Raw genomic sequence first — 25,908 nt, 5'->3', positions numbered from 1 at the left:
CTTTTATACACTGTATGAGAGGACTCATTCTTTGCTTGTAAGCCGCCCTTCAACAGTATCATGGCACGGGTCCATACATTATATATATATATATATATATATATATATATATATATATATATATATATATATATATATAAATAAAATATTTGCTAGTGTGGGGATTATGATCCCACCTCCCTGATCCCTCTCAAACAGCTTTCATCCCTCCCTCCTCCCACTGAAAAACCTCACCTTAAGTACTGGCAACCAGTATGTAGTTTAGGGTATTTTTTTTTTTTCTGTAGTGTATGGATCCCTTCTTAACCTCCCCACCCCCCACAAAGTGGTCAACCATTTTCTGTAGGGTAGGGACCCACTTACCTCCTCTAAGTCATCTCTGTAGTGTAGGGACCCATCCCTCCATCTCTCCTCCCAAGGTTTTATTATTTGTAGTGTAGGGACCCGCTTCTCCCTCCCCCACCCACAATCATAGATAAAGCTCAATACAACAGACTAAACAAAACAAATAAAAAACTGTACTGAAGAGCTTATGATTTGCAGGATATGACATTATGAAGGCTGATTGGTTACCATACATACATAATCATGCTTCTACGGAGAACCTAATCTAGTAGTTCATTTTACAATACAGTTTTAAAGCTTTATTTCAATAACCCTTAATTTGCAAAACATACAACATGTAGAATATATTCAGAAAACATGAGCACATACACCAATTTATGTAAAATGAATCTTTTAATCTGTATCTTTTCCAGTGACACAGCACATGAACATGTTTTGGGAAGTAGCACTTTAGTAATATTTAGAAAACAATAACAAAAATAATTTTAACAAATCTGGTATTGAAAAAAACAAAGCCTGATGTGTTGGTTCTAAAAAAAAAATGAAAGCACTGCAGTTACTAGTGCAAATATAAATACCCATACAAACTGATAAAAGGTATACAACAAATGTAAAACTTTACTTACGAAGTAGCTAAACATAAAATAGAAAGCTTATCTCAGCTCCCCTGAGGGTGACACATACTGTCATTATGCACCAGGATAATGCCATATGCATTTGACAGGCTGCAATGGACACACACAACCAGGGAAGGTGTTTAACAGTAAAGGGCTATATTTTATATATACATACATATACATGTCTAAATATGCATGTATGTATATATATATATATATATATATATATATATATATATATAATATAATATATCTTTGTAATTAGCAAGTAATAAATCCTTTGTGCACATTTTAGCAAAAATAACATCTCTTTAAATAATTTTAAAAAATTGGTAAACACAATTATTTGATTGGCTAATGAGTAATAGAAATATTGCACAAAATTATATAACCGACAGCCATATGTCAAATATATCCCTTAACAATTTATATTAAATATTTTGGTGTTACATTCATCACATAAGGTATTTAGTCATTTTAAGTATTTATGCAATTTATGAGTTTTGAAAACCTGATAAAATGACATATAAAATATTAAGCCACCTTATTATATGAGCACCCATCAAACTAATATGTTATGTAGTCTTACGGCAAAGATCATACTGAAAAGTAGGGCTTTAATTTTTAGGTGTTCCTAAATTTGCCAGCATATGAATATCCTTGTTCTGCAGTAGCTCCACCTTGTGGTTATTTTGTAGTACTACATTGTTCAACATGGCTTTAACCACGGTTGTTATAGGTACAGAGAAAGCAGTTGGAAACATGTATGCTATAGGAACAAGCATCTTTCTTGCAAACCATTCTGAAGGACGAGACTCCTGTCTGTCAACAAGAAGAACACTGTAAAAGAAAATGAATTAGTTCAATAAATTCAAGTCCTTATTCAATTACCACAAATAAGTATAATACTATTAACGGAATGAAACTTTTTCTTCATGTTTAACATCTCATATATAAAATTCCTAAAGTATCTTCACACTGCTTTCAATCCTTTTAAAAATATCCTATTCCCTGGAGACTGTTACATCCATAGACGTATCCATATTGTCTTGTTTACTGACTATGTAACGTATAATCCTCCTACATGCAGATATTCATTGCATTGGGATATAGTATTTGTGCTGCAAGATTAAAGGGACAGTCTATACCAAAATAAACTTATGATTCAGATAGGGCATGTCATTTTAAACAAGAAGCATACAATGTGGAGACCGGCTAACTATCCGCCACAAATCCAAAAGCACAATACGTAAGATGCAACAAAGCGGGTTTATTTTCACAGGTACAGATAGTGCTTTAAAAACAAAAAAGGCATGCAGAAAAAAGCACCATACGGAATGCTCCGTAGGTTACAGTGCAGTAACAACAAACATACGCGTTTCGTGAGGGGCTGCCTCACTTGTTCACTGCTTAAAATGTGTACTGGTCTGTAAGCCTATATAGAGAGGTATCTATGTTAATTAGACAGGTGTATTCCATTAAGTACTTTGACTAATGTGTGAACTTATTTTTAACCCCTCATATACATAGACTGCAATAGACAGTATTAGTACAGGACGGCAATGTTGTACAATTATCTTGTGTAAGAGATATATAAATGCAATTTATAATAAAACTATTATATATGTAAACTTATTTTGTGCATTTAAAATATAAAATTCTTACCACAAAAACAGTGTGTTAAACAACAAAAGATGAATGAAACAATAAATGAAAAAATCAAGACTGAAAGAAGTCTCATAATATACAATGTCAGGATGCAGTATATTATACAAACAGATTAACGTCTGACTCAATATTTAAACCAGAGGGTGTCCTGGTGTTCATATTAAAGATCCACCTGACCTCCTTCTTACTTAACTGGTATTCCCTGTCCCCCCCTCTCTTGGAGAAGGGCACATGGTCAATTGCCTGAAAAAATGCTAGGGAAGAATCCCCCCTGATGGTCAAATTTAAAATGTGAGGCCACTGAGGTGAAGATATCTGGGTCATTTATATCTCTGATATGCTCCAATACTCTGTCCCTCAACCTTCTTTTAGTTTTTCCTAAGTATTGGACCTGGCAGCCTTTACATGTCATGAGATACACTATGTGTGTTGAATTGCAATTAAGATTGTACCTAATTGTATATTGTTTCCCTGTGCTATATGATTGAAAGGAGTTCCCTTCCGTGATATGGTCACAGGTAATGCATCTAGTGCCTCTACATTTAAAACAGCCAGATCTAGTGGGTAACCAAGTACCTCTTTTAGTTTTTGGTAAAAAAGAAGGGGATACATAATTTTGAATGCTCTTTGCCTTTCTGGACACAAATTTGACACCACCGGAGATCACTTTCTCCAGAACAGGGTCAGTTTGTAGAATAGGGAGACTTTCTTGTACAATGTCACAGATCTTTCTGTACTCCAAACTATATGGAGTACTGAAGACCACCTTATTAGGTAAATTAGGGGTGCTAGAAGACAGTTTACTTTCCTTTTTGTATTGCAGAAGGGACTCACGTGGCATGCTATCTACAACTTGTCTAGTTTTTGACAATAATTGGTTATTGTATCCCCTATGTTGGAGTCTACTGCACAGATCCTCGCTCTGCTTTTTATATAGGGTCTCACTAGAGCAAATTCTCTTTGCCCTAATGAATTGGCCCTTAGGGATAGCTTTGAGTACATGTTGAGGATGACAAGATCTATAGTTAAGAATGGTATTACCACTTGTCGGTTTTCTATGTAAATCTGTCACAATCGACCCATTGTCAACTGATACTTCGATATCCAAAAACTCAATCCTTGTTGTGTTCTGACATCCAACGAAACTCAGATTGAGATCATTGCAATTTAAATACTCCATAAATTTAGATGCAGACTCCTCATCTCCATCCCACACCAAAAGCAGGTCATCAATATAGCGTCCAAAATAAATTATGTGTTCCTTGAAGGGGTTACTATCTGCATATACGTGGAGCAGCTCCCACCATCCCATATAGAGATTGGCATAGGAGGGGGCGAATTTCGCCCCCATAGCTGTTCCACGCCTCTGCAGATAGTAAGACCCCTCAAACAAAAAATAATTATGGGTTAATAAAAATTCCAAAGTCCAAATTATGAACTGTTTAAGATCCTCTGAAAAACCAGACATTCTGTCCAAAATATAAGAAATTGATGTAAGACCTGCCTGGTGTGGGATGGAGGTGTAAAGTGAAGCCACATCCACTGTAATGAATCTATAAGTAGGTTTCCAATTAATAGTTTGTAGGGCATTAAGAACTTGTGTAGAGTCCCTAATATAACTTGCTAATTGGGCCACTAGGGGTTGTAGAAAGGAATCTATCAACTCAGAAGTGGGCTCCAAAAGGGAGCCCACTCCGGAGATGATGGGCCTACCAGGTGGATGTGTCGCATTTTTATGCAGTTTAGGAAGAAAATAAAAAATAGGTACATTGGGATTCTTAATTAGGAACTGTTCAAGTTTTCTTTCAGCTATGACTCCTATGGATTGGCCCTGATGTAGAATTCTTTCAAGTTTCAATCTAAACTTAGCTGTTGGATTAGAATCCAATTTACAGTATACCTCAGTATCCCTCAACTGACGCTTTGCCTCAAACAAATAATATTCCCTGTCCATGACGACCACATTGCCGCCTTTATCTGATAATTTTATCACAATAGTGTCATTAGCTTGCAAAGATTTTAATGCTTTATATTGATTGCCATTCAAATTGTTCTTATTTTTGCTTTTATTGTTAGGAGGGGAATTATTTTTTTGATCATTTTCTATCCTTTGTGCAAGGGACTTCAGTTTATTTTCAATTGTTCTCTGAAATACATCAATATTTTTGCCCCTTGCATGCACAGGATAGAAAGAGCTTTTGCTGACTCCAGCCAATTCAGGACATCTAATTTGCTGCGAATGACCTACATTCTCACCTTCTTGTATAAGGCCTACTAGCTCATTAATAGTGCAATGATCAGTAAAGTCTAAGACAGTGTTAGATATAGTTAGTTGATTAGTGGTTTCTTCCTGTCTGTCTCCATCGCTCTCAAATTCATTATCTACAAAAAAGTGCTTTTTTAATACCAACTTTCTTACAAAAATCCAAAATCCAAAATAGTGTCAAAAAGATTGAAGTGTGTGGTGGGGGAAAAATTTAAACCCATACTCAAAACTTCTAGTTCTGAGTCATTTAATTGATACTGTGAGAGATTTACCACATTTTTCAGATGTACTTTCTGATTTGGGTCCGATTGGTCCTCATGTGGTATCTCTTTAATTCCTTTCCTTTTTCTACCCCTACTACCTCTCCTTGTTTTTTTCTTTTTTGTTTTGCTCCCTGAGCCTGCTTGTTTTTTGAAGGCTCTAAGGGATCTGTAGGTATATCCAGGACCGAGGCAGTATCTATCTGATCTATCCCTTCCTCATTAGAATCAATATCAGTTGTATCAATCTCATACTCAGTTTCTTGAAACCTCACATGTTTTTTAGCCTTGTTATCATTTTTTCTACTGAACAAAAAGGTCTTTCTATCATTGGAGTTTCTAAATGTTGTCTGAGTCCATCTATACACTCTATTTGCTTCATAGTCCCTTTTGTCACGAGATAACTTAGTTTTTTTAAAGTCCCAAAGTTCTTTTGAGAATTTTAACATATTGGCCTCAAACTTCATGTCGTATTCTTTAAATACAGGATCTGCTTGTAATAATTGTAAGTCAGTTTGTGTAGCTTTAATCAGGTTAATTATTTCCAACCTTTCTTGCTTCTTAAATTCCACAAGCAGATCAATTAAGGCAAAGGAGCAGTCGTTAAGGATTTTGTTCCATTTAGAGATAAAGACAGGATCATTCACTAGAAAAGATGGAAATTTTCTGATCCTTAAACCCCTTGGAATTCGTTGGTATTTTTTATATAACAAGAAAGTCTTTATATCCAAGTCCAATTTTATGTCTTTTCTGCGTAATTCATCGATATGGAAAAATAGACTGTCGATGGTGTTTTCATTATCACTAGTAATACTTTCCACATCCTGATCATAAGAATAAAGAGACGCTTCTAAGTCTCGCAAAACAAAGCTATCCTGCACTTCTGTCATAATCTGCTGCCCACAAAAAAACAAAAACACAAGCACTGTACCTTGTAGAAAAAACCCTTTCCAAGTCCTGGTAATGCAGTATAGCCAATAAATAAGGAATGTATCTTCAGCACCGCACAATAACCAACACTGGGATCGCCCTGTAGATATAAGCCCAGGCTTCTAGAGTGGCCTATGTATACTGCCCACTGAGCTACCGCTAATGGACACAATGAAAACAGTAAGAAACAAAGCAAGCGGTGCTTACCCCCTGGCAGCATGATGGGCTACTTTCTTCAGCGATCCTATTCAGCGCGTCTTCAGCGTGTGCACCATTCGCATTCCTACTGATGCCGATAGGAGCCAGATCCAGACGTCTCGGTCCAATGACGTCAGCAAAATTGAAGCATACAATGTGGAGACCGGCTAACTATCCGCCACAAATCCAAAAGCACAATAGGTAAGATGCAACAAAGCGGGTTTATTTTCACAGGTACAGATAGTGCTTTAAAAACAAAAAAGGCATGCAGAAAAAAGCACCATACGGAATGCTCCGTAGGTTACAGTGCAGTAACAACAAACATACGCGTTTCGTGAGGGGCTGCCTCACTTGTTCACTGCTTAAAATGTGTACTGGTCTGTAAGCCTATATAGAGAGGTATCTATGTTAATTAGACAGGTGTATTCCATTAAGTACTTTGACTAATGTATGAACACCAGGACACCCTCTGGTTTAAATATTGAGTCAGACGTTAATCTGTTTGTATAATATACTGCATCCTGACATTGTATATTATGAGACTTCTTTCAGTCTTGATTTTTTCATTTATTGTTTCAGTCATCTTTTGTTGTTTAACACACTGTTTTTGTGGTAAGAATTTTATATTTTAAATGCACAAAATAAGTTTACATATATAATAGTTTTATTATAAATTGCATTTATATATCTCTTACACAAGATAATTGTACAACATTGCCGTCCTGTACTAATACTGTCTATTGCAGCCTATGTATATGAGGGGTTAAAAATAAGTTCACACATTAGTCAAAGTACTTAATGGAATACACCTGTCTAATTAACATAGATACCTCTCTATATAGGCTTACAGACCAGTACACATTTTAAGCAGTGAACAAGTGAGGCAGCCCCTCACGAAACGCGTATGTTTGTTGTTACTGCACTGTAACCTACGGAGCATTCCGTATGGTGCTTTTTTCTGCATGCCTTTTTTGTTTTTAAAGCACTATCTGTACCTGTGAAAATAAACCCGCTTTGTTGCATCTTACCTATTGTGCTTTTGGATTTGTGGCGGATAGTTAGCCGGTCTCCACATTGTATGCTTCAATTTTGCTGACGTCATTGGACCGAGACGTCTGGATGTGGCTCCTATCGGCATCCGTAGGAATGCGAATGGTGCACACGCTGAAGACGCGCTGAATAGGATCGCTGAAGAAAGTAGCCCATCATACTGCCAGGGGGTAAGCACCGCTTGCTTTGTTTCTTATCATTTTAAACAACTTTTCAATTTACTTTTATCATCAATTTTGCTTTGTTCTCTTGGTATTCTTAATTGAAAGCTAAATCTAAGAGGTTCATATGCTAATTTCTTAGACCTTAAAGATGGCCTCTTATCTGAATGCATTTTGACAGTTTTTCACCACTAGAGGGTGTTAGTTCATGTGTGTCATATAGATAACACTGTGCTCACGCACGTGGAGTTACCTAGGAGTCAGCACTGATTGGCTAAAATGCAAGTCTGTCAAAAGAACTGAAATAAGGGGCAGTCTGCAGAGGCTTAGCTAGAAGGTAATGACAGAGGTAAAAAGTATATTAATATAACTGTGTTGGTTATGCAAAACTAGGGAATGGGTAATAAAAGGATTATCTATATTTTAAAACAATACAAATTCTGGTGTAGACTGTCCCTTTAATCTCACAGTTTGCACAAAGCAGACCTATGCTCAGGAAACACACTAATAAGCTTTATCCTTCCACAGTTGTCTTTATTTACCCAGCTGATTAACCACCTGTGCTTAAAGGGACAGGAAACCCCAAAATGTATTTCATGGTGTGGATAGAACATACAATTTCAAACAACTTTCCAATTTACTTCATTCTCTTGTTTTCTTTTGCTCAGGGACGGAACTACGGTGGTCGCGGCGGTTGTGACTGCGACCGGGCCATTGAGCTGACGACTATGGGGGCCCCAGCATCCCGCACTGTCCCCAGCCCTGACTGTGGAGTTTTTTTTGTTTTTTTTTTAAAACAAGTGTTTTATTTTTGTAGGCACTGGGCAGCACAATGAGTGGGGCCCGGGCCAGGAGGAAGTGGGAGCAAAAGAGTATGCGGGGGTGGGGTTGAGAGCAAAGAACTTGTGCTCAGCTGACCCCCCCGGGGATATATCTGGCAGTGGCTTCCATCATTTAGATGGTTACAGCCTGCGTGCGGGCTTCTGTAGAGAGGGGTGTGAGTGGGGGCTGCTGGATCTGGCATTTACTGTCTGCAGCAATGTGTAAATGCCAGATCCAGCAGCCCCCGGCTTGAAATCAAAGTGGCCGCTCACCTCTGCCAACTACCGCTCACACCACTCTCTACAGAAGCCTGAGGTTTCTAGTTATGCCTCTGCCTTAGCTAAAAGGAACATCATTGCACTACTGGCAACTAACTGAGCATATGTGCGTATTCTTTTTCAACAAGAGATACCAATTAAATGAAGCACATTTGAAAATAGAAGTGATTTTAAAAGTGTCTTAAAAATGTCATGCTGTATCTGAATAATGCAAGTTTAATTTTCACTTTTCTATATCTTTAAGCAGACACATCCCATGTAAATAACAGTACTGCATTGCTGCAACCAAGGATACAAAGAGAAGGACGCAAATTATAATAGAATTCAATTGGAAAGTAATTTAAAATGGCTGCTCTGTCTGAATCATGAAAGCTTACATTTTGATAACTAGCCATAGAACAAGCTATTATGCTGTTGTTCGTTCCCAGGTTGAGCGCTTCTCTTTTTTTATTTATGCAAATTATGACACTTAGGGAAGTCTCCCTAAGTGTGATGCGGGAATCCATACGTGGACACGTTGCTTAGTGTGCCTAGAGGGATATGGCTGCACCTTACTGATGAGGCCCACAATAGGCCGAAACGTACGTCTGGGGTTTTGCCGTTTCTCTCAGAGAGGGATTGCCTGGTATTTCGGGGCTGGACTGTACTGTGAAGTCAGGATCAGACTGATATGCTTCAGGAAAGTTCTTCCCTGTGAAAGGCACATGTTGCGCAAAAAGAGGCTGCTTCTTGGGTGGTAACTAGCCATAGAACAAGCTATTATGCTATTGTTTGTTACCAGGTTGAGCGCTTCTCTCTTTTTATTTCTACATTTTGATTTACTGTCTCTTTAACTAGATTACATTTGAAATCAGTTATATTTTGGTTTAAAAGGGATATTATAAACTCATTTTTTCTTTGCATAAATGTTTTGTAGATGATTTATTTATATAGCCCATAAAGTTTTTTTTTTTTTTTTTTTTTTAAATGTATAGTTTTGCTTATTTTTAAATAACATTGCTCTGATTTTCAGACTCCTAACCAAGCCTTAAAGTTTTAGGAGAATACCGACATATACCTACTCCAGCTTGCTCCTGTTCCGTTTGTGTAAAGGATCTTTTCATATGCAAAGGAAGGGGGAGGGGGAGTGTCTTAGTTCCCACTTGCAGTGGGCTTTCCAGCTACCTTTTCAACAGAGCTAAACTGGGAGCTTCTAAGTAAGTTTTTAAACTGTTTTATACTGGATTTTTATATCAGTATCTGTGCATATTATTCTTTATAGTAGTGTCTATTACATGCAGTTATATGAAAATTGGTGTATACTGTCCCTTTAAGTGGGTACTCTCAATATGGCCTAGATTTGGAGTTTGGCGTTAGCCGTGAAAACCAGCGTTAGAGGCTCCTAACGCTGGTTTTGGCCGCCCGCTGGTATTTGGAGTCAGTGATTAAAGGGTCTAACGCTCACTTTTCAGCCGCGACTTTTCCATACCGCAGATCCCCTTACGTCAATTGCGTATCCTATCTTTTCAATGGGATCTTCCTAACGCCGGTATTTAGAGTCGTTTCTGAAGTGAGCGTTAGAGCTCTAACGACAAAACTCCAGCCGCAGGAAAATAGCAGTAGTTAAGAGCTTTCTGGGCTAACGCCGGTTCATAAAGCTCTTAACTACTGTACCCTAAAGTACACTAACACCCATAAACTACCTATGTACCCCTAAACCGAGCTCCCCCCACATCGCCGCCACTCGATTAAAATTTTTTAACCCCTAATCTGCCGACCGCCACCTACGTTATACTTATGTACCCCTAATCTGCTGCCCCTAACCCCGCCGACCCCTGTATTACATTTATTAACCCCTAACCTGCCCCCCACAACGTCGCCGCCAGCTACTTAAAATAATTAACCCCTAATCTTCCGACCGCAAAGCGCCGCCACCTACGTTATCCCTATGTACCCCTAATCTGCTGCCCCTAACACCGCCGACCCCTATATTATATTTATTAACACCTAATCTGCCCCCCTCAACGTCGCCGACACCTGCCTACACTTATTAACCCCTAATCTGCCGAGCGCTACTATAATAAATGTATTAACCCCTAAAGCTAAGTCTAACCCTAACTCTAACACCCCCCTAAGTTAAATATAATTTAAATCTAACGAAATAAATTAACTCTTATTAAATAAATTATTCCTATTTAAAGCTAAATACTTACCTGTAAAATACATCCTAATATAGCTACAATATAAATTATAATTATATTATAGCTATTTTAGGATTTATATTTATTTTACAGGCAACTTGGTAATTATTTTAACCAGGTACAATAGCTATTTAATAGTTACCTAGTTAAAATAATAACAAATTTACCTGTAAAATAAATCCTAACCTAAGATATAATTAAACCTAACACTACCCTATCAATAAATTAATTAAATAAACTACCTACAATTACCTACAATTAACCTAACACTACACTATCAATAAATTAATTAAACACAATTCCTACAAATAAATACAATTAAATAAACTAGCTAAAGTACAAAAAATAAAAAAGAACTAAGTTACAAAAAATAAAAAAATATTTACAAACATAAGAAAAATATTACAACAATTTTAAACTAATTACACCTACTCTAAGCCCCTTAATAAAATAACAAAGCCCCCCAAAATAAAAAATTCCCTACCCTATTCTAAATTAAAAAAGGTAAAAGCTCTTTTACCTTACCAGCCCTGAACAGGGCCCTTTGCGGGGCATGCCCCAAGAATTTCAGCTCTTTTGCCTGTAAAAAAAAACATACAATACCCCCCCCCCCCAACATTACAACCCACCACCCACATACCCCTAATCTAACCCAAACCCCCCTTAAATAAACCTAACACTAAGCCCCTGAAGATCTTCCTACCTTGTCTTCACCATCCAGGTTCACCGATCCGTCCTGAAGAGCTCCTCCGATGTCCTGATCCAAGCCCAAGCGGGGGGCTGAAGAGGTCCATGATCCGGTCAAAGTCTTCATCCAAGCGGGGCAGAAGAGGATCTTCCATCCGATTGAAGTCTTCATCCAAGCAGCATCCATCCGGAGCGAAGCGGCAGGATCCTGAAGACCTCCAGCGCGGAACATCCATCCGGCCCGACGACTGAACGACGAATGACTGTTCCTTTAAGGGACGTCATCCAAGATGGCGTCCCTCGAATTCCGATTGGCTGATAGGATTCTATCAGCCAATCGGAATTAAGGTAGGAATTTTCTGATTGGCTGATGGAATCAGCCAATCAGAATCAAGTTCAATCCGATTGGCTGATCCGATCAGCCAATCAGATTGAGCTCGCATTCTATTGGCTGATCGGAACAGCCAATAGAATGCGAGCTCAATATGATTGGCTGATTGGATCAGCCAATCGGATTGAACTTGATTCTGATTGGCTGATGGAATCAGCCAATCAGAAAATTCCTACCTTAATTCCGATTGGCTGATAGAATCCTAATTGTAGGTAATTGTAGGTAGTTTATTTAATTAATTTATTGATAGGGTAGTGTTAGGTTTAATTATATCTTAGGTTAGGATTTATTTTACAGGTAAATTTGTTATTATTTTAACTAGGTAACTATTAAATAGCTATTGTACCTGGTTAAAATAATTACCAAGTTACCTGTAAAATAAATATTAATCCTAAAATAGCTATAATATAATTATAATTTATATTGTAGCTATATTAGGATGTATTTTACAGGTAAGTATTTAGCTTTAAATAGGAATAATTAATTTAATAAGAGTTAATTTATTTCGTTAGATGTAAATTATATTTAAGTTAGGGGGGTGTTAGTGTTAGGGTTAGACTTAGCTTTAGGGGTTAATCCATTTATTATAGTAGCGGTGAGCTCCGGTCGTCAGATTAGGGGTTAATAATTGAAGTTAGGTGTCGGCGATGTTAGGGAGGGCAGATTAGGGGTTAATACTATTTATGATAGGGTTAGTGAGGCGGATTAGGGGTTAATAACTTTATTATAGTAGCGCTCAGGTCCGCTCGGCAGATTAGGGGTTAATAAGTGTAGGCAGGTGTCGGCGACGTTGTGGGGGGCAGATTAGGGGTTAATAAATATAATATAGGGGTCGGCGGTGTTAGGGGCAGCAGATTAGGGATACATAGGGATAACGTAGGTGGCGGCGCTTTGCGGTCGGAAGATTAGGGGTTAATTATTGTAGGTAGGTGGAGGCGACGTTGGTGGTGGCAGATTAGGGGTTTATAAATATAATATAGGGGTCGGCGGTGTTAGGGGCAGCAGATTAGGGGTACATAGGGATAACGTAGGTTGCGGCGGTTTACGGAGCGGCAGATTAGGGTTTAAAAAAAATATGCAGGGGTCAGCGATAGCGGGAGCGGCAGATTAGGGGTTAATAAGTGTAAGGTTAGGGGTGTTTAGACTCGGGGTACATGTTAGAGTGTTAGGTGCAGACGTAGGAAGTGTTTCCCCATAGGAAACAATGGGGCTGCGTTAGGAGCTGAATGCTGCTTTTTTGCAGGTGTTAGGTTTTTTTTCAGCTCAAACAGCCCCATTGTTTCCTATGGGAGAATTGTGCACGAGCACGTTTTTGAGGCTGGCCGCGTCCGTAAGCAACTCTGGTATCGAGAGTTGCATTTGCGGTAAAAATGCTCTACGCTCCTTTTTTGGAGCCTAACGCAGCATTTGTTTGAACTCTCGATACCAGAGTTAAATTTATGGTGCGGCCAGAAAAAAGCCAGCGGAGCGTTAACAGCCCATCTACCGCCAAACTCCAAATCTAGGCCTATGTATGCACAAAGTCCACCAAAATGGTTCATTCCCCAACATAGGAATTTGTCTCAAACATTGAACTTTTAAACAAAAAATGCTTCTGGTAAAGGTTTTAAGGTGAATGCAACCAGCTGTTTACATGGCTGTAAGCCACATGCATGTGTTTTGGCCTTCTGTACATATTCCAAGTGCTAGTCATGTCAAACGTCATGTTGCCAGCAGCATTGAAAGCACGTAAAAAGGCAGATAAATGTATGTGCATGGCACTTACCATCATATTGGCAGCAGACTACACATCACTGCTGATGCTATATGAAATGTAAAACAATTCAAACAAACTATTACTTTTTTCTTTCATGACTCAGAGGCATCTATTTATCAAGCCGTCAACTTACTTGCATTCAACGGCACCAATACGCTCGCCTAAGATCGCCTAACATCTCTGCCGCGGACCTGAATATGCTCTCCAAAATTATCAAAAAAGCTGTCAAAAAGCCGCGCACCAAGTATGGGGCGATGAGCAGCGGACTGTTGTCAACTAATCTGTCATCGATCTCGCTGCTATTCGGCTTTTTTACAGCTTTCTTGGTACCCTGTCACTAAACACCCACACTATACTATACTGTTTACCCCCTATACCACCTATACCCTAAACCGCCGCTCACGGACCCCGCCGCAACTAAAATGTTTAACCCCTAAACCGCCGCTCCCGGAGCCCACCGCCACCTACATTATACTTATTAACCCCTAATCTGCCCCCCCTACATTATATTTATTAACCCCTAATCTGCCCCCCCACACTGCCGCCACCTACATTATACTTATTAACCCTTAATCTGCCCCCCCTACACCACCGCCACCTACATTATATTTATTAACCCCTAATCTGCCCCCCCACACCGCCGCCACCTACATTATACTTATTAACCCTTAATCTGCCCCCCCTACACCACCGCCACCTACATTATATTTATTAACCCCTAATCTGCCCCCCCTACACCGCCGCCACCTACATTATACTTATTAACCCCTAATCTGCAACCCCCTACACCGCAGCCACCTACCTACATTTATTAACCCCTAATCTGTCGCCCCAACGTCGCCGCCACTATATTAAATTTATTAACCCCTAAACCTAGGGGTTAATAGTCTAACCCTAACACCCACTAACTTAAATATAATTTAAATAAATCTAAATAAATATTACTATCATTAAATAAATTATTCCTATTTAAAACTAAATACTTACCTGTAAAATAAACCCTAAGATAGCTACAATATAACTAATAGTTACATTGTAGCTATCTTAGGGTTTATTTTTATTTTACAGGCAACTTTGTATTTAACTAGGTACAATAGTTATTAAATAGTTAATTATTTTATAACTTCCTAGTTAAAATAAATACAAAATATACCTGTAAAATAAATCCTAAGATTTTTAAACTGATTACACCTAATCTAATCCCCCTAGCAAAATAAAAACTCCCCCCCCAAAATAAAAAAGCCCTACCCTACCCTAAATTACAAATAGCCCTTAAAAGGGCCTTTTGCGAGGCATTGACCCAAAGTAATCAGCTCTTTTACCTGTAAAAGAAAATTACAACCCCCCCCAACATTAAAACCTACCACCCACACAACTAACCCTACTCTAAAACCCACCCAATCCCCCCTTAAAAAAACTAACACTAACCCCTTGAAGATCACCCAACCGGGCCGAAGTCCTCAATGAAGCCGGCAGAAGTGGTCCTCCAGACAGGCAGAAGTGGTCCTCCAGACAGGCAGAAGTGGTCCTCCAGACGGGCAGAAGTGGTCCTCTAGACGGCATCTTCTATCTTCATCAATCGGAGCATCCTCTTCTGATGACGTCGTCTTTAACAATGACAGTTCCTTTAAGTGACGTCATCCAAGATAGTGTCCCTTCAATTCCGATTGGCTGATAGAATTCTACCAGCCAATCGGAATTAAGGTAGGAAAAATCCTATTGGCTGATTGAGCTCGCATTCTATTGGCTGTTCCAATGCAATCAGCCAATAGGATTGAGCTCGCATTCTATTGGCTGTTCCAATCAGCCAATAGAATGCAAGCTCAATCCTATTGGCCGATAGGATCAGCCAATAGGATTGAACTTCAATCCTATTGGCTGATTGCATCAGTCGATAGGATTTTTCCTACCTTAATTCCGATTGGCTGATAGAATTCTATCAGCCAATCAGAATTGAAGGGACGCCATCTTGGATGACGTCACTTAAAGGAACCGTCATTGTTCAAGAAGACGTCGTCAGAAGAGGATGCTCCGCGTCGGATGTCTTGAAGATGGAGCCGCTCCGCGCCGGATGGATGAATATAGAAGATGCCGTCTGGATGAAGACTTCTGCCCATCTGGAGGACCACTTCTGCCGGCTTCGTTGAGGACATCGGCCCGGTTGGGTGAAGACTTCTCAAGGTAGGGTGATCTTCAAGGGGTTAGTGTTAGTTTTTTTTCAAGGGGATATTGGGTGGGGTTGGTTGTGTGGGTGGTGGGTTTTAATGTTGGGGGGTTGTCTTTTTTTTTTTACAGGTAAAAGAGCTGATTACTTTGGGGCAATGCCCCGCAAAAGGCCCTTTTAAGGGCCATTTGTAATTTAGTGTAGGGTAGGGCTTTTTTTATTTTGGGGGGCTTTTTTATTTTGTTAGGGGGGATTAGATTAGGTGTAATTAGTTTAAAAATCTTGTAATTTGTTTTTTATTTTCTATAATTTTGTGTTTTTTTTTGTACTTTAGCTAATTTTATTTAATTGTATTTAATTGTATTTAGTTTAGGGAATTAATTTAATTATAGTGTAGTGTTAGGTGTAATTGTAACTTAGGTTAGATTTTATTTTACAGGTATATTTGTATTTATATTAAAGTGAAGGTCAAGTCTGGCGTTTTGGTTAGCATTTTTCAATATGTTTGCTAAATTCAGTATGATGTTCATTCATCAAATTATATCTAGATACAATGAAAAGTTATATTTTTTACTTGTTGAATCGGCTCCGTTTCACCTGTATAATCCGCCCGCCATACTGCCGTTATTGATTGACAGTTTTTCTATCCTATCTATTGTTTACCCCCGTGGCGTCCAGCCCCTTTTCTGTTTCGTCATTCAAACCGTCTGTGCATGCGTTTAAAAAACAGCGCATCATAATCGGAATGCTCGTTCATGTTTCGAGCATGCGTTGTCCGCTCTCGCAATTGTTGAAACATTGAATCAACAGCAACGCTCTCTCGCTCTATTAGAGGGTGCAGAGCGATCTTGCGAGTGACTGACTGACAGACTTCCGTAGCAATGAATGATAGAATTGGGTTTATACATTGCATACAAAGTTACGTGGATGAAACGCATGCGCTATTGAGTTGACGATACGCATGCGCAGTTGAAAAAAAACACGGGTGCACGAGCGCTTGTAAGAAACAAAGCAACGTCATAACAGCACAATAAGGAAGTGTGGTAGGGGCGGAGCTAATCGCGATAACGGAGGTATATTATAAATATATTTTATTTGAAATGGATTCGTTTTTTATACATATAAAATCAGCGAGTGCAATATTTTTAACTTAAAGTTTAACATGGTGTATTGTTAATAGCAAGAATTGACCTTCACTTTAACTAGGAAGTTATTAAAATAGTTAATAACTATTTAATAACTATTGTACCTAGTTAAAATAAATACAAAGTTGCCTGTAAAATAAAAATAAACCCTAAGCTAGCTACAATGTAACTATTAGTTATATTGTAGCTAGCTTAGGGTTTATTTTATAGGTAAGTATTTAGTTTTAAATAGGAATAATTTATTTAATGATAGGAATATTTATTTAAATTATATTTAAGTTAGTGGGTGTTAGGGTTAGACTTAGGTTTAGGGGTTAATAAATTTAATATAGTCGCGGCGGTGTAGGGGGGCAGATTAGGAATTAATAAGTATAATGTAGGTGGCGGCGGTGTAGGGGCAGCAGATTAGGGGTTAATAAGTATAATGTAGGTGGCGGTGGGCTCCGGGAGCGGCGGTTTTTATGGGTTAATACGTTTATTTAGTTGTGGTGGGATTCGGGAGCGGCGGGATAGGGGTTAAAAAGTTTATTTAGTTGCGGCGGGGAGCGGCGGGATAGGGGTTAATAACTTTTATTTAGGTGGCGGCGGTGTAGGGACGGCAAATTAGGGGTTAATAAGTATAATGTAGGTGGTGGTGGTTTAGGGGGGAGCAGATTAAGGGTGTTTAGACTCGGGGTACATGTTAGGGTGTTAGGTGTAAACGTTCCCATAGGAATCAATGGGATATCGGGCACCAGCGAACATGAGCTTTCGCTGCTTTCAGACTCCCATTGATTCCTATGGCATCCGCCGCCTCCAGGGTGGCGGATTGAAAACCAGGTACGCTGGGCCGGAATAGTGGCGAGCGTATCTGGTAGTAGTTTGTTAACTAGCAAAAGTAGTCAGATTGTGCCGAATTTGCATTCTGAACATCTGTAGTGACGTAAGCATCGATCTTTGTCGGACTTTGTATGTGACGTCACAAAATTCTACTTTTGCCAGTCTGTATGGTTTGATAACTAAGGGGAATCAGGCTTGCCACAAATACGCTGTGGAATTATGGGCCGGCATCTAAACTTACATTCTTGCATTTCAAATAAAGATACCAAGAGAATGAAGAAAATGTGATAATATTAGTAAATTAGAAAGTTGCTTAAAATTGCATGCTCTATCTGAATCACGAAAGAAAAAATTTGGGTTCAGTGTCCCTTTAATGAGATCAAACTGTTATTTTGTAATTGTGCCGTATTAAAACCGGCTACAAATGTGACAGGAAGGTATGCCTGTGTTCTGTTAAGAACTATGATTAGCCCCTTCTCATGACGTAATTGTGCCTGACGTACCTTTTCCCTTTTGGCAGCTTTTTCAGGGAGGGCAGCTTAGCAGAACACGGGGTACGTTCCTGTTACATTTGTAGCCGGTTTTGATACGGCACAATTACAAAATAAGTAACAGTTTGATCCCACTTCAGTATCTCAAACAGTCTAACATTTTTTAAAAATATATAATTTATATCAGAGACATGAAAGCTAGCAGGTCTCTGTCCCTGCTGCAGACGAGGGGCATCTTCTAAAGTTGCAAAGAGAGACAATAAATTAAAGGGGCATAAAACCCCACATTTTAAACAACTTTCCAAATAATTTCTATGATCTAATTTGTTTTATTTTCTTGATAGTCTTTGTTGAAAATGATACCTAGGTAGACTCAGGAGCTGCTGATTGGTTGCTGCACATAAATGCCCCATGTTATTGGCTCCCCCAATGCATTACCTAGTTCCTAGTAGTGCATTGCTGCTTTTTCATAAAGGAAACCAAGAGAATGAAGTAAATAAGAGGATAGAAGTAAATTAAAAAGTTGTTTAAAATTATATTCTTTATCTGAATCATGAAAGAAAAATTTGGGGTTTCATGTTCCTTTAACGAGGGAAGGAAGAGAAGAAAGCCAGCCAGCATCTTTGCTCCCTACCTCTGACAGAAGAGCTGCAACGGACCCAACACTTACTTGCCTGGCTTATCCTATATGTAAGAGCCAGACTGTGAACCTTATTACAGTTTGTGAATGAATTAGCATTGCTTTAGTCGTATAAGGGAAAGTATTTAACCCCTTGCATGTCATAGAGGGCTGTCACGCTTATCTAGTAATAGTAGGTGTGCAGCCCTCTCAGGCAGTTAAGGGCTTAAAGAGACATTAAACCCACATTTTTTCTTTCATGATTCAGATAGAGAATACCATTTTAAACAGTTTTCTAATTTACTTCTATTATCTAATTTGCTTCGTTCTCTTGATATTATTTCCTGAAAAGCATATCTAGATAGGCTCAATAGCTTCTGATTGGTGGCTGCACATAGATGCCTCATGTGATTGGCTCACCCGTGTGCATTGCTATTTCTTAAACAAATGATATATAAAGAATGAAGTAAGTTAGATAATAGAAGTAAATTGGAATGTTGTTTAAAATAGTATTCTCTGTCTGAATCATGAAAGAACATTTTTGGGTTTAATGTCCCTTTGATCAGTTTGATTTAGAAGTTCACTTATAATAATAATAATAATATAATAATTATATTTTTACTGGTTTCTGTTCCTTTAAAGGATTTGCATAAACAACAAATGCATTATAACAAGACAATGCAATAGCACTTAGCCTGAACTTCAAATGAGTAGTAGATTTTTTTCTGACAAATTTCAAAGTTATGTCTTTTTCAACTGTCCCTGTACCATGTGATAGCAATCAGCCAATCACAAATGCATACACGTACCATGTGACAGCCATCAGCCAATCACAAATGCATATACGTATATTCTGTAAAAATAAATAAATCACATGCTCAGTAGGAGCTGGTGAGTCAAAAAGTGTAAATATAAAATACTGCACATTTTGTTAATGGAAGTGAATTGAAAAGTTATTTAAAATTACATGTTCTATCTGAATTGTTAAAGTTTAATTTGACCTGAGTGTCCCTTTAAGTATTTAAACACTTCAATAACATTTTAAATGGCCATTTCAGCCTTTAAAGGACGGTTAATATTTTAATGTTAATTATACAGTGCAATAAATATACATATTTAAATATTCTAGTGATATCTTGTCTAGTGATATAACGCTTTTAATAACGGTAAGTATATATCTACCCCCCTCTAGTTCTTGGCTGTGGAGGACACCTGGTAACCTTAGGGCTAGATTTATTAAAGCTGAGGCGTACAGTGGCGCATATACGCGCCCCTGTATGCCTCAACTCGCCTGTGGCGGGGCAAAATTACCCGCAGATATTCGCTATTGCACACAAGCGCAATTTTGCGCTTGCGTGCAATCCCGCCCCATGCCCGCGCACAGCCAATCAAGCGCGGGCAGGAGCTGTCAATCTCCTCAGTCTGACTAGACCGAGGAGATTGAATTTCGCCACCTTAGAGGTGGCGAATAGGTTAGGGAAGCGGCGGTCTGGTGACCGCTGCTTGATAAATACGGCGAGCAAGTTCTTATGAGAACTTGCAGCCGTAGGGCTTTAATAAATCTAGCCCTTAGTAGTCACTAATCACAGCTAGCTCCCAGTAACGCATTGCTGCAGAGAATATGTACATATTATTTTTATCCAGGAGAACAAAGTATATTTAATAATGAAAGTTAATTTAAACGTGTCTTACAATTACATCTGAAATATGCAAGTTTAATTTTGACTTTCCTATTCCTTTAAATATATTGTAGGGGGTTAGGTTGGAGTTTTACATCTCTGTAATAATAAATATGTATTTGTGTTCCTTTTGCACCAGTAACACAGCCGGCAGGTATTTGAGAAAGCATCAATATTGTGTTGTTCTTAGAATGAATGTATTTTGCTCAAAAAGTGATTAGTGCACTAAACATATCAATACAAGTATCAATAAAAATAGATATTGATTTTCAGCAGAGGCACTAAACCATATATATATATATATATATATATATATATTCCGTATTTAAATTACTTATTGATTTACATTAATGACAACATTATTTTAATACTTACGCAGGTCTAAAAATTGAATAACGATCAAATCCCATTTCTTCAATTTCAGCTTCAACTTCTCCCTGAAATGATAAATATAAAAACTTTTTAACTATTAATATGTACACAAACACATAGATAGATAGATAGAGAGATAGATAGATAGATAGATAATGTATAGTTTTTGGGAGAAATATGGTTGTCTTGAAAAAAGCTCTATAATCAAACTGATACTGTATACTGTCCCTTTAAGATCAAGCCTATTATTTTTTTCCATTATCAAACTTTATTTTGTTCTTTTGGTATCCTTTATTGAAAACACCCATATTTCTAGAAATATTATACATTGATGCATTACAAGCACTGTTGCTATATGGTGCTCAAGACATGCACATACATTGTTTGCACCAGCTCTTTTACAGACAAAGGTATTTTTTATTTTTTTTTAAAAAAGAAGCAATTTCAAATAAACAGTTGTACAACACTCACTGAATATTGTGCAAGTGTTACCAGCTCAAATATATGTATAGGAATCTCTTATTGGCTGATGAAGGTCATGTGATACAGGACAGCAAATGAAAGGAAACTGAAATTTCTCACAAAAATCTGTTGCTTATTTGAAATTGAAACGAAGTGTTACAGCATTTTTATGATGACAAGCTACGTGGGGGGAGGGGAGCGCTCTGGTGTGAGCTGTGAGTAGGATTGTGGTTAGATGTGTGTTGTGTGAGCCAATCTTTGATTGGTATCAGTGGTGAATGAAATAAAATAAAAATAATATAGTGAATAACTAAATAAAAATGATATATAACCAATCTTTGATTGGGATATATTTCTAATATATCTAGTGAAGTGTGAGATAGTTATCTCAAATAATATAGCTGATCTGTGATTGGGATATATTTTCTAAATATCTAATATATCTAGTGAAATATGAGATAGTTGTCTCAAATAATGTATGAGACTATTGTCTCGAGGGTTAACAATGAATGTCAGTCTAGACTATATGACTAGGTTTGGTAGAATAAATTCGATGCCCTTCTTTGGGGTATTTTAAAACCACATTGATATGAATTGAAAATAAGACAATATATTCAGATAAGTGTTAATATAATTTTACTAAGCAATATTTAAAAGATAATTTCTTTATACATCGATTTATTGATAACCATATAAAAGTGTAATTATAAAATACAAAATTGCTAAACCATATAAAAGTGTAATTATAAAATACAAAATTGCTAAATAGCAGTTACGTTATACTCGCCTAATATTTCTTATAGGTTAACGACTCTGAAGTACTGAGAATGACTTATCTCCTAAAACTCATTAATGTTAGCAATGGTGCAGGTGATTGTATTGTGTATACAATCGCTATAGATGTGCAGCTTGTAGGATAATACACATTAATTTCAATACAGAGACAATTCCTTAAAAGATATATACATATATTCCTTGACTGATATATGTGCAAAACAGATGTAAATGCATATCAGATGTTAATGTACATCAAATCCAGTTAGCGTTAATGGTAACAGTGTTAATGATCCTGTTTAAAAACCTATAGTTAAATATGTATAGGTATACGTTGGTCGTCAAATGACAGTTCCGTGAATGATAAAATGTGTGAGTTGTGGCCACAACTATTTGTATTTATCCAAGGGTGTTTGTCCCTGTTAAAAATGCTCTCTGTTCAGAGCGTTTGTTTATAATGTAAAATGTCACTGTTAAAAATGGCTCAGAATCTGAGCCTGTGAGTCAAACGGCGTGAAGTAGTGCTCCCCCTTGCCGTACTACTGATTTACCTTACCTCCTCTTCAATATTGTCGGTGTTCCGGAAGGTTACCTGGCGGGTTTCTGCTGCGGGTTTGTTGATTCTTTTTCTTTTCGGCGTCTCGCCGTTTTGTATTTCCCGGCAGTCCCTTCTTACCCAGACGTATGTAGGCTTTACGTATGGTCCTCAGAGGTCCAATCAAGTAGTCGGGTCGTGGGGGGAGTGGTTCTTGGACGAATTCCTCGTATTTGTTAGAGCCTTTTCTTCCTTGTCACACTGGTTGGTCAGATCTACGCGTTTCAGCGCTATATCGCGCCTTTATCAAGACAGAATACTCCTGTGTGTTTGGATGGCTCTAATATAGTATGTTCTCTTAACTCCTCCTTGATTATTCAAATTTTTTCAGCTGTTTTTGTTAAAAGTCCGTCTGTCTCTGTATTGATATATTCACATTAGATTTGCATATTGTAGAAAGTAATAATAAAACATCTTAAGTTTTGTGTCTAATTCTTCAGACTGAATGTATATACACATATGATGTATGATATAAGTTTGTCTATATCCGTTTTTTTACACCATTGTATATCGTATGTTCCTACTATATAAAGAGTAGGTATGTCTCTTACAGATACTATCATATATAAATATCATTCGCTACTTAGATAGTATGTAGGAATACTAAGACATTATTACAGAAATGTTAAGAAGTTATTACAAATTAATGGCATAGATTATATATAACATAAAAAAGGCTTATAAAACCAATAGAGAATTTATTATTAGAACCAATGAAAATCAATGAAAAGTAAATGAATGAAAAAATATTATTTTATATATTTATATGTGTTTGCTGAGGTGTCAAAAAAATGTTTACAAGCTTGGCTTTTATTTGTGGGGAAGGTATACAGGAATTTATATATAGGTATATGGTAATATGGATCTGTCCTAAATGAATGGATTTAAATTCAGTTCAGCATTTAATCCGTTTGGAGATAGTGTGTTGAATTTGAATATTAGTTCTGCTTCTTTTAACAGTAATGTTTTTTCCATATCACCTCCTCTGTTTTTAATTATTTTCTTTATACCCCAGTATTGGAAACCTATTGGTTTCTGTTGGTGTACTTCTGTGAAGTGTTTAGAGAGAAGATGTTTAGAGTTGCCATGTTTGATATTTAGAAGATGTTCTCTAATTCTATCGTGTAGAGGTCTGCTAGTTTGTCCTAAGTATTGAAGTTTGCATTGGCATTGGATAAGATAAATTATATTAGTATCTGAGCATCTTATTGTTTCTCTAATGTGATGTTTGAAGTTGTTATTTGAAGCTATAACTTCTTTAGCTTTTTTCCCATATTTGCAAGCTTTACAGCTATTGCACGGGAAGAAACCAAGTAGTTTATTACCTAATAGGTCTTGTTCTCTTGTTTTTATAGTTTTATTAAATTCGCTTGGTGCCAGTATGCTTTTTAAGTTTTTAGTCTTTCGGTATATCATATTGGGATGTTCATCTATAATATCTGATAGAAGTGGATCCTTTCTTATTATGTGCCAATGCCTTTCTAGAATCTTTTTTATGGTTCTGTGATCTTCATTATATTCTGTTATAAATGACAGTTCTCTATGTATGTTCTTGTTGACATCTTTTTTATTATATTTTAATAATTCGGATCTATCTTTCTGTATGGCCTGTGTCTTTGCTTCTATTATTTTCCTTTCCTGATAACCTTTTTCTTGAAATTTCTTTTCTAATAATTCTGCTTGTTGTAAAAATACTTGGGATTCTGAGCAGTTTTTTTTCATTCTATAGAATTGACCTTTTGGTATATTGTCAATCCATTTTTTTAAATGGCAACTTTCTGGATTTATATAACTATTTGTGTCAGTGGGTTTAAAATAGGTCCTAGTATTGATAATGTTGTTGCTAATGTTGATCTGGACATCTAAAAAGTGTATATTCTCCTTACTATATTCATAGGTGAAATTCAATCCCCAATTGTTGGAGTTTAAGTCTTCAAGAAACAAACTTAGTAATTCTTCATCACCTTTCCAAATGAGGAATATGTCATCAATGAACCTTTTATAGAGCACGAGGTTTGCACCCCATGGGGAGCGTAGGATATGTTCTTCTTCAAACCTCCCCATGAATAGATTTGCATAACTGGGTGCAAACCTCGTGCCCATAGCTGTCCCTTTTAGTTGTAAATAAAAATTATTGTTAAAATTAAAATAATTGTTTTCCAATATAAATTTTATGCATTCTAAAATAAATTTAATTTGTGATGTTTTCATTTCATAATCTGAATTTAGAAAATGTTCTGAGGCTTCCATACCTAATTTATGTTGGATGTTAGTATATAGCGAATTCACATCACAAGTGACTAATATGTAGTCACTTTTCCAGTTTATATCTGTTATTATGTTTAGGAAATCAGTCGTGTCTTTTAGGTATGATGGTAGATTATGTACATATTTCTGAAGGAATGTATCCACATATTGTGACATATTTGAGGTTAAACTATCGATTCCTGAAATTATGGGACGTCCAGGTGGCTGATCTAAGGTCTTGTGTATTTTGGGTAAGTAATAAAAAACAGGTGTTTTTGGATATTTGATGTTTATAAATAGGTATTCTTGGTTATTAATTATTTCTAATGTTTTTGCTTTGTTAATAATACTTTCAAATTGTTTCGTCTGTTTCTGAATGGGATTGAATGGTATTTTTCTATACGTGTTTGTATCTCCTAGTATCCTATTGGCTTCTCTTACATAGTCTTTTGTATTGAGTATTACCACTCCTCCTCCTTTATCTGCTTGTTTTATTGTTATACTGGGATCCTCCTTAAGTTCTTTTAGAGTAGATTTTTCTTTCTTAGTTAAATTTAGTGGTTGTCTTTTATTGATTTCGCATTTTTGTATGTCTTCTTTAATTAGCTTTTCGAACATCTCAACATATTTCCCTTTGTCTTGTGTTGGATAGTATTGTGATTTGGGTTTGAGTGATGTGTGTATATATTCTGTGTTAGCAGTTTGTATTTGTCTCTCTTGGGGATTTTTTAGAAAATGTCTTTTTAAAGTCAGCTTTCTTATAAATTGGTTAGCATTTATTAATGTATTAAATTTATTTATTCTAGTAGATGGGGCGAACGATAGTCCTTTAGCTAAAATGTCTGTTTGTTCTTTGTTCAATACTTTATCACTCAAATTGAATATGCCATTATTATTATCTGTTGTGTTAGTGTCTGTTGTGTCTTTTATCT

General features: G+C 37.1%; 1 protein-coding gene across 1 annotated transcript in view; it reads right to left on the bottom strand.

Annotated features, from left to right (window-relative positions):
• Positions 1-719: 719 nt before the first annotated feature.
• The window catches only part of HTATIP2 (HIV-1 Tat interactive protein 2), a 73,220-nt gene continuing 48,031 nt past the window's right edge, over positions 720-25,908 (bottom strand). Inside the window, exons 5-6 of the mRNA XM_053720369.1 lie at positions 20,902-20,963; positions 720-1,802 (exon numbers count right to left, since the gene is read on the bottom strand). Of these exons, the coding sequence (XP_053576344.1) occupies positions 1,580-1,802; positions 20,902-20,963 (285 nt within the window). The 3' untranslated portion in view covers positions 720-1,579. The remainder of the gene's footprint in view (positions 1,803-20,901; positions 20,964-25,908) is intronic.

Source organism: Bombina bombina, chromosome 7 (genome assembly GCF_027579735.1).
Source record: "Bombina bombina isolate aBomBom1 chromosome 7, aBomBom1.pri, whole genome shotgun sequence".
Taxonomy (NCBI): Eukaryota; Metazoa; Chordata; class Amphibia; order Anura; family Bombinatoridae; genus Bombina; species Bombina bombina.
The sequence above is the reverse complement of the archived record's forward strand: the minus strand, read 5'-3'. Positions and strand labels throughout refer to the sequence as shown.